Source organism: Trachemys scripta, chromosome 2 (genome assembly GCF_013100865.1).
Source record: "Trachemys scripta elegans isolate TJP31775 chromosome 2, CAS_Tse_1.0, whole genome shotgun sequence".
NCBI classification, from domain to species: Eukaryota; Metazoa; Chordata; order Testudines; family Emydidae; genus Trachemys; species Trachemys scripta.
Genome location: NC_048299.1, coordinates 164,994,215 through 165,009,953, shown reverse-complemented (window position 1 = coordinate 165,009,953; position 15,739 = coordinate 164,994,215). Strand labels below are relative to the sequence as shown.

Below are 15,739 nucleotides of genomic sequence, written 5' to 3'. Positions count from 1 at the left end.
GGGGGTTCCAAAGAGGATGGATCTAGACTGTTTTCAGTGGTAGCAGATGACAGAACAAGGAGTAATGGTCTCAAGTTGCAGTGGGGGAGGTTTAGGTTGGATATTAGGAAAATCTTTTTCACTAGGAGGGGGGTGAAGCACTGGAATGGGTTACCTCGGGAGGTGGTGGAATCTCCTTCCTTAGAGATTTTTAAGGTCAGGCTTGACAAAGCCCTGGCTGGGATGATTTAGTTGGGGATTGGTCCTGCTTTGAGCAGGGGGTTGGACTAGATGACCTCCTGAGGTCCCTTCCAACCCTGATATTCTATGATATCCACCCATTTGTGCAGGAGTTGTGGCAAGCAGGCTTAGTCAAGGGAACAAACCATAAAAGGACATAATTGATGTCAAAAGCTGGAGAAAGAGGGAATGGTTAAACAGTACAAAATACAGTTATGTTTGCATGCTTGATAGAGATGAATTCACTTAGATACTTTTGGTTGTGAAACATTGTCCAGGTGGGTAGGTATTCTGTCTTCGGCAAAGCAATATAGCTTGTTGCAAATATATTTGGTAGCTTGTCCATCTGCAGCCTTGAAACAGTAATGGTGCTACATGCCTGCTTGTACTCTCAAGGAAGGTGTTTTATCCCTACCTGCTGAATGACAATAATGTTTAATGAACATCTGAGAGAAGTTAATAGTTGACAGCTGATGAGATAGCTCAAAAGGGGTTGCCTGCTTTGGCCCCTACACCATTAAAAATGGGATAAAATGGATAAACCAGTTCTGTTCCTGTCTCTTTAATGGTTTAGGAAATCCATCCCCTGCTTGCAATGAAGTCTAAGCTGGTGAGAACAGGGTACTATCTGAAGTACTGGGTGACAGCAGAGGGTGTGGTAAAAGGAGGAGAGAGTTAATGTGGTTTTTAGAATGATCTGCAAAGGAACATTTTGGTGCTGGAATAATATGTACCTTTAAAAAGTGACTGAAAAAGCCATGTTTTATATGTACTATTCCCTACCTGTCTCTTTCTCATATTATGTAGTGATCTCATAAGCTACTTGGATGACAGCAAATATGGGAAAACTAAGGACTGTGCAGATGAACATGCTTGCAATGGGAAAACAACACACACAAATAATGAAAACACTTTGTAAAGTTTCAGAGAGACAATGAAGGGAGTACATAAATGTACTGAAGACCACCTGAAACTATCTCTGGTGCATTTGTATGTGGTAGTGCTGTCCATGGGATAAACTGCAGCTTCATGTGACAAGTGACATTTATCAGGCACCTTTGATCTCTCACCTGCACTCTGTCTGCTAACCCATCTCCCCTGGGACTTTTTCTAACATTCCAAGCTCCTAAACTCCTAGACACCAGCCATACAAAAAAATACCCCCTGCCACAGAAATGTTTCTTTTAGGCCCTCAAATCTGGTATAAGAGTGAAGTGGCTGAGCGGCTCTAAACTGCTGCTCGCATCAGTTTTTCTAAGGTCTCACAGGCTGAAATATAACAAAAATAAAAACCCAGCAAAATTTTGGTGCCAGTTAAATAAGCTCCTTTCAGCAATCTGGTGGTTTTGAGATGCAACCCATGAAGTGAGCTAGATAGAAGAACAATCAAACTGGTTACAAAGTAACCAGAGAAACTGCTGACATAATGCTTTGGTAGGTAACATTTTGCACAGTGTAACACAGAGATACCATATAAAACAGATGTAGCTTTGTCTGGGTTGAGAACTTTCCTCATCCTGTGCCTCATCTTCTATCCCTTAGCCAAACAACTGGAATGTCACTAAAATGGGGGTGATTAGTTTTCAAGCAATTTTCTCTGTCTCACATAGAAGAATCTTCGTATCATTCCTCTGTGAAAGTGTTAAAACTTTGTCTGTAAAGGAGGAAGAACTCCCTGAAGATTTCACCATCACCTGTCTTCAGTTGTCAGGCATCACATCTAATTAGGTCAAAGCCCCTACATTTATGGCAGTGCATGGTAAATTGTGGCATTGTCTCTTTGCAGGCAGGGGTGGATGCAATTACTCTATAACCTTCCACATATTCTGCATCCAGTTTCTTCTTTGATCTATCAAAGGTAGTGAATTAGTTTGTTAATTTCTTATTACAGGTATTTTGCTTCCTCTACTAGATATCAAAGGCCTCAAATCCCATATAAGTGTACTAGCAAGCTGTGTGTGTGTGTGTGTGTATAAATGACAATATGGCAGTAGTGGGATAATGGAGGTGCATAGAAGCATTGGTTGGGGACAGGGCCGGCTCCAGGCACCAGCCTACTAAGCATGTGCTTGGGGGGGCACCTGAAGGGGGACAGCGCTCAGGGCTGTTTTTTTTTTTTTAAACATACTGGGGCTGTTGGGGCACCCGGTGGCGCTCCGGCCCGAGAGCGGGACCGCGACTGGGCTCGCCGCCCTGCCCGCGGCGCTCCGGCTGCTGGGGAGAGCGGAGCCGCAGCGGGCTTGCCACCCTCCTCCGGCACTCCAGCCGCCAGGGAGAGCGGAGCTGCAGCGTGCTTGCCGCCCTCCTCCAGCGCTCTGGCCGACCGGGGAGAGCGGGGCTGCGGCTGGGCTCACCGCCCTCCTCCCGGTGCTCCAGCCGGTCGGGGAGAGCGGGGCCCTGGCCGGGCTCGAAGCCCTCCCCGCGGCACTCCGGCCAGCCGGGGAGAGCGGGGCCGCGGCCGGGCTCCGTGCCCTCCCCTGCCGCGCTCCCCACCGGCGGGGGCGGGGGGAGGCTTTTTTGCCTGGGGAGGCAAAAAAGCCAGAGCCGGCCCTGGTTGGGGAAGAGCTGCATAATGTCTATCTATACCTTACCTGCCACGTCCCAGTGTTATTAGTCTCTCATTTTTATTTCCTTATGCAACAGGCTACAATGCTTTAAGGAATAACAAAATATGCTTCAAAGGGTCCTGTGGCACCTTATAGACTAACAGATGTATTGAAGCTTTCATGGGTGAATACCCACTTTGTTAAGGTTATAAGCATATACAAATCTGAAGCTTTCCTTCCCACCATTCCAGCATTGCCACATGCTCAGGGCAAGTAGTAACATTGTCAATTTGGTACAACAAAAGCTGTGCTAAGAAAGAAGTATCTAGATGTAACAATAACACCTAAAAATGGTGAGCCATTGAATAAACCCTCCTTATTTTATAATTCTATCACTTTGGGCTACCTACTGCACTCACTGAAGTCAGTGCCAAAACTTTAATTGACTTAGGGCCTGACCAAAGCCCATCGAAGTCCTTCACTGAGTTTTGTATTAGACCCTTAAATGGTGCAAGGATAGAGCCCTTTGTGCCCCAATCCTGCCAGGTGATGAGCACACTTAACTCTCAATGAAATCAATAGAATTGAGGGTGCTCAGCACCTAACATGGACTGGCTCATAGTTTCTGTATACAGTTCTGTTCTGCAGTCCAAGAACAAGATGGCTTAGCTCCCAAGTTAATACCTGTTGTACGTAGTAGATGGGAGTGAGTCACAGCTGATGAAGTGATTTCTTTTTCTTATTTTGGCTAAAGAGGACTGTGGAAATCTCTAGTCCCCTTCCAAAGCCTTTCATTAAAAGCAGCCCATAAAGCAGTCTCTGGAAGTTTTGGGAGGCCTTTAAAAATTAAAATTCTCTTTTATTGAACAAATGGGCAGGTTGAAAGGATTCAGAAAATAATTAATTTGAAAATAATTAAAAATAAAGAGAAGCCCAGTGTGTTTTGAAGTTCTGGGTAATATTGAAGTAGCATTAAAAAATTTCAATGGAAATTTAATGTGAACAGGTTCTTTGAAATAATTGGGGAAGAGAAAGGTTTGGCTATCAAATCAATTAATGAAGAATTATTAATGTCCCCTGTTGAACTCTCCCTTCCCCAGTCACCATATTTTTAATCACATGCATCTAAGTGAACACATTTTAAAAATGTATGTTTGCTTTGCAGACACATGCAGGGAGCTGTTATTTTAAACGTGTATTTTATTTTTGCCAGAGGCATATGTGTGTGTGTGTGTGTGTGTGTATATATATACACACACACCCCTCGTGAGTATGTGAAGGGCCTGCTGACTGAATACTACAGTTAGACAGGATAGTGTCCCTAACCTCCATTTACCAGAAGCTGGGAATGATGGATCACTTGATGATTACTTGTTCTGTTCGCCTGGCATTGTCTGACGACAGGATACTAGGCTAGATGGACCTTTGGTCTGACCCAGTTTGGCCGTTCTTATGTTCTTACAGAAAATATCTTTCTTGTCAACCATCATCACTACCTAGGCAGTGCAGAGGTACTAATATTTCCAAAAGAAACCCATTGGGGCAAGTTGAAGGCACCCAAAGCTGAGACATAGCAACAGTCTTTATGTAAAAAATAGCAAAAATATAAGACCCTAAACGTACCCTAAGCATGGACACCTATACCTATGCAGGGTCCTATTGACTTCAGTGAGACTCCACATGGATGCACAGATCCACCACATTCATTTGTTCCAGTGCATAAACAGGGTTTAGACTCTAATATCCCAAAATGCTCTTGCGTCATTATAATCACTTGTGTTTGGGACCATTACCGCAGAATAGTCTAGTAGTAATTTTCATGGTGGAGGAATAAATACTTGTTTCCTATGCTTTAAAAGCCTATGTGGGAGGGCATGCATCTGGCGATTATTCATGGAACTTGGAAAAAGGTCTCCAGACTTCTGCTTCAAGTTCTCCTGGTGACTTTCTCTGTGGAGTTCAACAAGCCGCTTCAGCCAGATCCATACTTGTGTATATCAGGGTAGCTTTGTTGATTTGAATGGTGGTTTCAGCAGCCTGTTTAACTGATGCAGAGGGGCGGTAGCTGCTATTCCAGCCCATGTAACCTGCACCTTGATCCTGAGTTGGAAGATTTCACCTCCACACTGCCTCCAACTTCCAAACTCTACTGCCATAGTGCCTGGTGACTCTAGCTTCATTAACTGTTTTTAAAAAGTGCTGAGAATTTTTTTAGGATTTTTATTTTGGTGAGAAAAACCAAAAAAATCAGGTGCGGTTTGTGAAACGAAACAATTTTTCCCCTAGATGTTTTGGTTCAGCCACTGAACCAAAAAAATCAGTTATTAGTTCAGCTCAAGTAACTAGAGTATTTAAACAATAAAGGGATTCCCCTTCCCCATCAGCGGAAACCAGCTCTGAGACCCAATGAATAAACTTTCAATTAAGCCCCAGCTGTACTTGCTGAGGGAGCCGAGATTATCAGAAAAGCCAAAAATTGATCGTCTGTTTAGGCAGTTAGCTAAGCTTGCCTCAGCTGCAGGTTATTCTTTATTTAGTTTGTAGCTTGTATATGAAAAAGAGCACCTTTTTTTTCTGATGCTCAAAAATGAACAGACACATTAAATTAAATACAGCCAACCAAAGAACATCAGAGTAAACAAAATCAGTATTTATTCTAAAATGTATAATTTGTGTACATTGTTGTATATATTGTTCACAAGGGAACGCATCCCCCGGATACAAGTGCTAATCTACAAAACCATATTCCAAAAATAAAATTGTGTTACATAAGCATCCACACATCTCCTAGTCCTAGCTCTATTACACGCACGGTCAAGCTTTAAGAAAACGTTGCTTTATGGGACACAAACATGTGCGCTACTGCATCTAAGTGTGATCACGCGGGAGTTTAGTGACTTTAACAACGTCGCTAAAACAACATATTTACAAAGAGATACCTTGATGCAGTTTCCATCTAGTATTTTAAATAGGTAGTTAGTTGTTGAACTATATGCCTTCATGGAAGGTGATATTGACAGTCTAACGTTGCTAAATGGATTCATGCAACACAAGTCTCATTTACACTAGACATAATCACAGCTATATATTGATGATGATGTGTAAAGATGCAGCACCCTTTCAGGGGGAAGCAAGGATGAATAGTTTTTAACAGAGTTTGGAACATTCGTGTGAGTGTATCACTGCTGTGGCTTTTGATGTTAAAGGAAAACTGCACTCATTTTGCTCACTATCTTGGAGTGCAAGCTCACAGTGTGAGAAGCATTTACATCACCCCATAATGTTATCAGATCACTAGCAATTGAAAAGTGATTGGGGGTGGGTGGTTGCATGCATCATTTTGCTGAGGAAGACCATCATTAGTTTGTGATGCAAGCAGAGGTGAAAGTAAGCCAGTACGGTCCGGCACAGAGTACTGGCAAGAGCTGGTACACAGCCAACTGTACCGGCAGGGGGCAGCTTCCCCAGGCTGGCAATTTAAAAGGGCCCTGGGCTCCTGGCAGCGGCTGGAGCCCCTGGCCCTTTAAATCACCACCAGGGCCACCACTGCCAGAGCCCTGGGGTAGTGGCGGCGATTTAAAGGGCCCAGGGATTTAAAGGCCCTGCAGCTTCCATCTGAGGCCCCGCCCCTTCCACCTGAGCGCCTCCCAGCCCTTGCTCAGGACCCCAGCCCTGTGTATTGGTAAGTCCCTTAAGTTACTTTCACCCATGGGTGCAAGCAACAAGAGCTGCAAACAAAAGAGAGAGTTTCTAGCCTGTTCTCTTACTGGCTTAACTACTGCAAAAATACATGTTCTAGTTAATCATTTAAATGAGTTTTCTGCAATATTAAACTATAAAGCTTCTTTTTTTCTGACCATTAAACCAGTACTCAATCCTGGCAGCAACTGGTTTTACTATTTCAGAGATTGCTTCTATACTGGTAGTGTTATAAAAGGTGGACCAAATACTGATCTCATTTAGATCCGTGAAACTGCATTGATATTATTGTATGGGTCCAACCGAAAGCAGAATTTAACTCAGAGTCTTAGCTCAGTAACATACAGAAGCTGCTACCAAAAAACATCTGAAAAATGCTAAGTTTAATAAAAAACTTCACCTTCTGTTTGCAATATTCAGATTATCACATGGTCACCGAGCACTGTTAAAATGCTGTGGTAAACAAATGGCCACAGGTTCATTTTAAATATAATTTTATGTTCCATCTTTTTCGTTTTTTTTTTTTACTAAAACTCATGAATCAATATAGATTTTCCTCACTCATAACTTCCATGGTATTCACCATGTGTAACAAGTTGAGAAGCTACCAGTATCTTGCCTAAAAGAACTGAGTCTGGGGTTGATAACCAGGATGCATTTAGTTCTAATCCCAACTCTGCCACTAGTTGCCTTCCATGTTGGGCAAGTCACTTTATTTATCTGCCTAATCTGTAAAATGGAAATAATAATTTCTAACTCATATTGGCACTGGCTTAACTAGAGAACATTTGTCATACAGTACTTGAACATGTAAAGAACCATATTGTCCCAACCCTTTCAGATACTGTTACTGAGCACTCTTAAGAGCCACTGAGTGCCGTCAATTCCCATTGACTTTCCACTGATTAGCACCTCATAGTAATTACTATGTAATATTATTTCAAGAGTTGTCTACATGCACAAATGGATGTTGTTTTCCTCTCTACAATCAAGTTTAAGGCCAGATCCTCAGATGATTTAAATCAATGCAGTTCCCATCATCTGGCCCTTAAATTTATTCACCTAGAAAAGGTGTTGATGTTTTGGGACAATCATGGGAGCATACATAACTGGATACTGCATCTTGACACCTTTTTCCTTCATACCATTGCTTCTACTCCACTCTGTTCCCTGGTTACAACTGCAGTAGCTACAGCCATCTCTGCCCATCTGTGAATATACAGCTGAATGTAATAACCCCAGCTAGTAAAGTGCCCTTTGCACCCAAACTTGTTCTTAATGACAGGAATTCAGTTTCCAAATGAAATCTCAAAAAGCAATATACAACAAAAACATCAATAAGCAAACACACAGACACTCACTCACTCATATAGTTATTTAAAATCCATTTTCTGAAGCTAGTATAAAATCAAAAATTATGTGTTAAACAAAAGAATAATTTAATATAGCAATCAATAGCTGGTACTTATTATGTAGTAAAGAAACCAACAAACCAGAATTAAAAAGAAAACAAGACGGCATGCTGTTCAAAGTGCAATGAGACAGAATTGTCCTTTCGAAAACTCTATTAAAGAAGTTGTGTCAGTATTATTTTACTAAAATTTCAACAGCCAGAAAACAACTGAATATCTCTAACAACATTTTATAAGACACACTTTTATTAGCACTAATGATTATTAATAGTTATTTAAGCCATTTGTTGTTAAGCATAGTGAAAGCTATGTACAGGGGGCATTTTTCCTCATTGCCTCATATTCAGCTGCAGAAATAAAATCTATTTTATCAATGTTACAACATTGACAACAGTGCTGTTATTTTCCCCACGCTATACCATGCTTGTGATTTTGAGGACCAAATTGTACCTTTAGCTGCACATACATGACGTTAAAGGGAGCTAAATACTCACATCTGAGGCCTGGTCTACAGTGGGGGGGGGGGCGCGGGGTGGGATTGATCTAAGTTATGCAACTTCAGCTACGTGAATAATGTAGCTGAAGTCGACGTACTTAGATCTACTCACCACGGTGTCTTCACTGTGGTGAGTCGACTGCTGCTGCTCCCCCGTTGACTCTGCCTGTGCCTCTCGTGGCAGTGGAGTACAGGAGTCAACGGGAGAGCTCTCAGGGTTTGATTTATCGTGTCTAGTCGCGTCTAGACTAGACGCGATAAATCAACCCCTGCTGGATTGATCGCTGTCCGCTAATCCGGCGGGTAGAGTAGACATACCCTGAGAGTAGGTTTTTTTAAAAAAAATACAGCTGTTTGGGTCCCCCCCCACAGCTCTACATAACTTTGTTGATGTAAATTTAATAGTCTGCAAAAAACACAGCTGTTACAAAATACATTTTTGTTCAATAACTATGGGCTGATAATTAAATCAATACAAACTGGCGTGTGCAAATGAGACTATAAACAACGAGGGGCAGGGCAAATGTGTCCTAATTTGTCTGAAGAGTGGCCCCTAACAGTTTTATGAATAAAGGATAACTTGATCTCTTGAATTTCTTGTTGAATTCATGACAGTAGAAGTTATCAGGGTCGCCCGGGGGGGAGGGGCGGGGGGCAAGTGGGGCAATTTGCCCCAGGCCCCTGGCCCCATAGGGGCCCCCACGAGAATATAGCATTCTATAGTATTGCAACTTTTTTTTATGGAAGGGGCCTCCGAAATTGCTTTGCCCCAGGCCCCCTGAATCCTCTGGGCAGCCACGGAAGTTATGGTCTTTGAAGGTGAATCTGCAATCGTGCTTTGGGTTGGATCCTAATCTGCAATATATGGTGCTCATTGCAAGATACACTAAGTATAAATAAATAAATCCATTACTCCATTTGCATACATGAACATAATAGCAGATCAGTGATTTAGGCTACACTACCATTTTCCTTCATATTTCACGTTGGTGTTCCGTTGCTGGTGCAGCTTCATCAGCAATAGGAGTACTAATGTAAAATCAACAGCAGGTGAGATAAAATACATGTCATCTATTTGCACTGATAGCAGATCTAGATGATCTTTGGTTAAAACCCCATCAGATGTTAACAGCCTGACTACAGCACAGCTTCCACCATTGCCACAACTGAGGGAGGTGCACTGCTGACAGTGCCACAGTAGGAAATTTAAAAATAAACGCTAGCGTAGCCAAGACTTTAGAATCTGGCCTTTACCTTGTATTTTAGCATCTGAGTGAAAGTCAAGTCCCTGGAATATATTTACAATATTAGGGGCCATGCTGGATCTGGCCCTGCGCACGTGCACAAATGAAGGAGAGAACAAAAAGTGCTCCTCTCCCCTACCTTGCACCCTTAAATGGTTTAGAGCAGCAGTTCTCAAACTGTGGGTTGGGACTCCATTTTAATGGGGTCGCCAGGGCCAGCATTAGACTGGCTGGGACCCAGAGCTGGGATCTTTGGGCTCCACCTGCTCTCCCCCCACCCAGGACAGTGGGGCTTGGGCTCCGGTCCCTTCTCCCCCCACTCAGGATCATGTAATAATTTTGTTGTCAGAACAGGGATGCGGTGCACTGAAGTTTAAGAACCCCTGGTTTAGAGCCAAGCCAACCATGGAGCTCCAAAAATGTTTTAGACTGATGTTGACAGTGGTACTAGCCTCCCAAAGAGGGTGGAGAATGTTGGGGTCCCACAGCTTTCATGTGTGTTTGTGTGCGTGCCCAAAAGAGGAGGTGGTGGTAGTAAACTCTGTTCCCTGTAAAAGAGCGTAGTAGAGACCACAGTCCCCTATCATCACTGGAGGAATCGTGGCTGACTCCGACTAAGTGCAATCCCTCTACACCCTGCTAATACTGGTCTATTTCTTTAAGGAACTATCTAGCTCTTAATTATTACTGAAGTGTATGCATCTTCTTTATTTCCCAGAAACACCAAATGCCATCAGCTGAATTTCATATTAAAGCAGGTAGTGGTTGTAAGACTATAGTCACACAGTTATTTTAATATAATTATCAAGATTCAAAATTACATGCAAGTTACATAAAAACCACTAAGGAAAAAACAACAAAATACTGGCCCTGAACTGTGTAAGTGAAATTTCATCATTCCAGTTTTAGCCTGCTGCTTTTAGTCTGATCACTGAGTTGTTTATCATACAAACAGTGAGCAGTATCGAGGATCTTGCGTGTAGTCAGAACAGTAACACAGCATATGAATTCTAGCTTTATCAAAAGGTGTTCTAGTAGCTTTCACACTTATTTCACACAGACAAAGGACAACAGTGACTGATAATAAGCAGCTGACAGGTCAAATCCTGATTTCCCTTGCTTAGATTTTATTCATTACTTTCACAGACAAACTCCCATTGATGCCAGTGGGAGTTTATTTGAGTTAGGACTAGGTATGATGATTGATTCACAGATTCCAAGTCCAGAAGGAGCCGTTTTGATCATCTAGTCTGACCTCCTATATAGCATAGACCACAGAATAGCTCCAAAATAATTCCTAGAGTAGATCATTTAGAAAAGCATCCAATTGTGATTTTAAAATGGTCAGCGATGGATTCCATGTCCCTTGGGAAATTGTTCCAATGGTTAATTACTCTCATTGTTAAAAAATTATGCCTTATTTCCCATCTGAATCTGTCTAGCTTCAACTTCCAGCCACTGGGTTGTGTTATACCTTTCTCTGCCAGTCTGAAGAGCCCATTGTTAAATATTTGTTCCCTATATAGATACTTACAGACTGTAATCAAGTGACCCACTAACCTTCTTTTAAGGCTAACCAGATTGAGGTCTAGACACTATCACTGTAAGTATAAGGTATGCTTTCTAATCCTTTAATTGGGCCTAAAGATTTGGCCCTAATATTTTAAACAGGAGGTAGGAGCAGTCAAAATGGGACAGTGCTTTCTGTGCTTTCTTGGTTCTTCCTTTATTGTACTGTGGTAGTAATGTTGCTATAGATATGCAAGTATTTGCAACATGCAATACAGCACACTAGCTTTCATTAAGAGCCTATATAGATAGATAGATAGATAGATAGATAGATGTGTGTGTGTATATCTATCTATCTAAAACACCTTTTGAACTCTGGACAAAATTGGATTTCTGTAATTGGCTGTCAAGGATGTCACATGCATGCTGTCCAATAAATGTATTCATCTGACTCTTTCCTTGAAATTTTATATACAAACATCACTTCATAAGGGCAAAGATATGACAGTCATTATGTGGGAATTATTACCATTCTAATGTTAAATTGAGTTGGCCTTTACCTTTCTGCCTTGTAACAAGACATGACATGCCATTATTTCAAGAAAAATATACTGGGCTGTGTTGACATGTTGCTTAATTAGAAACTGATTAGTCAAAAAAAAAAAAAAAATCCAAAGCCACAACAATATGTCAGCATAGTAAAGTAAAATAATAATGATACTTTGGATTTATCTAGTCTTTAATACAAAAAGCACTATGCAAAAATAAATCATTATCTCCATTTTACAGATGGGACAACTGAGATTCAGGCTGTTTAGGTGACTAGCCATGGTCACACAGTGTTGGGAATAGAGTACAGGTAGCCTGACTCCCAGTCCCCTCTTCTAGCCATGTATCAAAACAGCTTGGAATCCGGAGAAGCAATAGAAAATATTTTGATTTTTTTTTTTAGAGCTTTTAAATAAGCCATTTCCTAGAAGCAAACAGGACACTCTGGGTTGTGAGGATTAGGGGGTCGATACTCCTCTCACAAACTAGTTTTGCATCAGTGTAATTCCATCGTTGTCAATGGAGTTAGCCATTTATTGGCATAAATCCAAAGTAACTGATTTGAAGTTGTTCTCTACTCAAGTCAGGGCTTAATTCTGCATAGAATAGATAGAATATCAGGGTTGGAAGGGACCTCAGGAGGTCATCTAGTCCAACCCCCTGCTCAAAGCAGGACCAAGCCCCAAACAGATTTTTGCCCCAGATCCCTAAACAGCCCCCTCAAGAATTGAACTCACAACCCTGGGTTTAGCAGGCTAATGCTCAAACCACTGAGCTATCCCTCCCCCCATTTACACTAGAGATGAGAATCTGGGTGTCCTAATAACAAAATATCCTCTTGTATGTTATTAACCCAACTGAATTTAAAACAGTACCAATGTGATATGCTAGGAAACACCAAAGGCAGTCCTGTATGCAGCATACTCTAGTCTAAAGGCATCCTACGTACACTGAGAGCTTGTCTATGAGAATGTTAATACACTGGCGTAGCTTCTTTAACTTTAGTGGGGTTAGTCCTTGTTGGCTCCACTGTCAGAGAATAATCAGTTTTAAATGTGCAGCCAGCTGTTTTTTAAAAGCAATTTGAGGTTTCAATCTCAAATAGAACTCCAATTACCGTTGTAATGCAGAGATCGTCTGCTTGCTGGGCTGAGATGAGAAAGAGTCAATGCTATTTAAACCCCAAAGATCTCTCACTAGCTAAATCAAGAAAACAAAGACAAGACAGCTAATATTCTGAACTCAAACTAGCATAGCAATCTCAAGACACAAATTACATGGTGTTCTGGCAGAGACACCTTTCTGTGAACTGTAGTTGTTTTCCTCTTTTGAAAGCTGAAGCAAGAAAAAGTAGCTCAGTAATGCTGGGACTTTTCCTGCAGCTAAAGTGGTGTTGGTCCACTTAGTAAAAGCCTCAAGTCATCACAAGGTCAAAGCACCAGAACTGCTGATATCTCCAAATCTCTTACCAGCAGTAACAACACAGCAGCTTTTCTGCAAATAAACAAACCAAGAATCTAGTTAATTCAGCAATATACTTTTAATATAATTATTTGGTTCAATTCCCTAGGAAAATCACAGGGTGGTTTCTTTGTGTGTGAGAGAGAAAGCAATGCAGAATCTGACTGCTTACAAAGAGTCCCTCTCCTCCCTGCATCTCAGATTGTGAGAGATCATTTAATGCTATTTACAACATAAAAAGGACTAGGTCTCTTTGTTTAATGAAAAAAATTCATGAGGTCTCTCATGAAATGCAACAATGCTGTCATTTTGTCACTACTGTCATATGGGATGGGAGTATGTGATTATCTCCATTTGCTTGTACAATCACATCAGACATTTACCACACCATGTTTAAATCAATTGTCACATGAATATATCATCATGGATTAAATGAGGCAACCCCAATGGTTGTGTTCTAAAAACAAAACACAGTAATGACTGAGTCCACTTCTGGAGTAAATTAAAAACTCTTTTTAAACTATCTCCCCCTGTAAAATAGACTATAAGTTAGCTACTATTTACGAAGCTTTAAAAAGTGTATTTGAACATTTTCTTTTCTTTTTCACTGGACTGGCCATCAATAATCAAGGTTATCTCAAACTTGATTTTTTCTTCAGACAGATAATTGCTTTCTTGTAATAAAAAATAAAAATATTTTTCAATGTGTGGCTGTTGCCCAGATGGGACAGAACCTCAGCTGATGTAAACTGGCATTGCTCCCGTGACGTGAGGATCAGTACAAAGAGGGTCCAACGTGTCCCTCCCCAATATTTGGTGTGACTGCCTTAGCATACTAAGAAACCATGTGGCTTTGGCAGCTCAGGAAAGGAGATATCAAAAGCAAGTGACAGTGAATCATAATAGACTAAGATTTTTTCAGCGATCTTGAAACAGCGATCTTTTTTTTTTTACAAAACACATTGGAAACAAAAGCAAACATCAATTACAGACTGTCTCTTAACAGATGGATGGTAATAACCTTAACAATTAGCGCACACAATGAAAAGTGGTACCATTTTTATTTTAGTATCTGAGTCATTATTCATGGTGAAATGCTAAAAGGAAGTGGTTATGATGATGCATGGCTTATCAGCTTTCTTCGTACCATGACCCACAACCAGTCATCCTCAGATATGTCCCCAAATCATTTGCACTGGTTCCCACAGTGCTTCAACGGAAGCACCAGTCCTGTGGTAGTTCATAAGAGATGCTGTGGGAATTGGTGCAGTGGTGTATGCGGGGGGAGGGAGGTGTTCTGCCATTTGAGAAAGTGGTTGAGTAAATTTTGAAGTGGCTGAGTGAATATGCTTCAGCCAAAGACCAGAGACAGAAAATTAGAGCAGACTTGTGTCGCCCTGGCCCCCTTAGGGGAGGCGACCTCACCAGTCTAAGAACCAATAATGAAGTGTTTGTCAATGGAAGTGCAAAGACAGTGATCCAGGAAAAAAGAAAGAGACAGAAATGTCTTGTCTCAACTGCGTTGTTTGATACAGATTCCTCAGCAGCACAGGACAACTTCATTTAAGGCTGGATCCTCAGCTCAAGTAAATCAGCTTGGTCCTATCAAAGTCAATGGCACTACACCGATTACACCAGCTGAGGAGATGGCCCATAGCCTTTTGTTAAGAAATTACTATACAAGCATATTTTTATCCCTTTTTAAACCAGACTTACAACCATGATATAAGAAACCAAAAGCTTCCAGCACCGAACATTCACTGGGTGAAAACCTGGCTCTAGGACAGTCAATGGGAGTTTTACTATTGACTTCAAGGGAGCCAGGATTTCACTCACTGAATTTGCTGTATGTGCAGTTTCATATATAAACTAAGATTTTTTTCTCACTGTTCCGCCCTTTCACACTGTTGCAATGGTCATAATCAATGGAGCAAGCCTATAGTTTTGGTGCTTTGGTGACACACTGCTTGTCGAACGGTTGTGCAGATGGTGCTGGTGAGTAAATCTTCCAGCAATATTAACTGTGGCTGTTTCTGGTATTTCACTGATATCTTCCATAGATGTTGGACCATTTATTTCTAAAGAGAAACAAGGGAACTTGAGACAAACCTTCCATTTGGCAGCTTTCTTGGAAAGGTCATTGAGCCATGGGTGCTTGAGACTCTGAGTGGCACTTAGCCTTCCTCTAGAAAAAAGGAGACATTATTGGAAGAGTTAGTTGAGCTCCATCACTTCTTACCTGTGCTGCATATAATAGCAAAACACTGCAACACCTGCCTATTTAATACAGCTACTTTTTAAACAAGTATGAGTATGCACAGAGAAACTACAGGAGGGAGGTCAGAGTGGAGGAAATCTCTGTGAAGTTCTCCACTGAGGAAAGGGGTTTCCCCAACATAGAAGGGGCAATAGGATCCAGCCATTCATAAAGAGGTCCAGGTTTCATGCAGCTCTACACTATGACGGCCTCCTCCCCATATCCATGGCTTCACTGCAGCCATATCAATAGGGGCACGACTGACCCTGATGTTCCTCTAGAGGTGTAACTAAAAGTGTAACGTTCTTAATTTTGACTCTCCCTCTATCCCTTCGTATTTACTTTAA

At 41.5% G+C, this 15,739-nt stretch overlaps 1 protein-coding gene across 4 annotated transcripts in view; it reads right to left on the bottom strand.

Annotated features, from left to right (window-relative positions):
• Window positions 1-12,393: 12,393 nt before the first annotated feature.
• MYLK4 (myosin light chain kinase family member 4) overlaps window positions 12,394-15,739 on the bottom strand; it is a 132,394-nt gene continuing 129,048 nt past the window's right edge. For 3 of the 4 annotated variants that reach the window (XM_034762214.1, XM_034762216.1, XM_034762217.1), the window contains 2 exons: window positions 15,245-15,320; window positions 12,394-13,168 (listed from right to left, as the gene is read on the bottom strand). In XM_034762214.1, the coding sequence (XP_034618105.1) occupies window positions 13,097-13,168; window positions 15,245-15,320 (148 nt within the window). In that variant the 3' untranslated portion in view covers window positions 12,394-13,096. Of the gene's footprint in view, window positions 13,169-13,195; window positions 15,321-15,739 lie in introns of those variants that run through there. The other variant, XM_034762215.1, reaches the window with a different exon arrangement.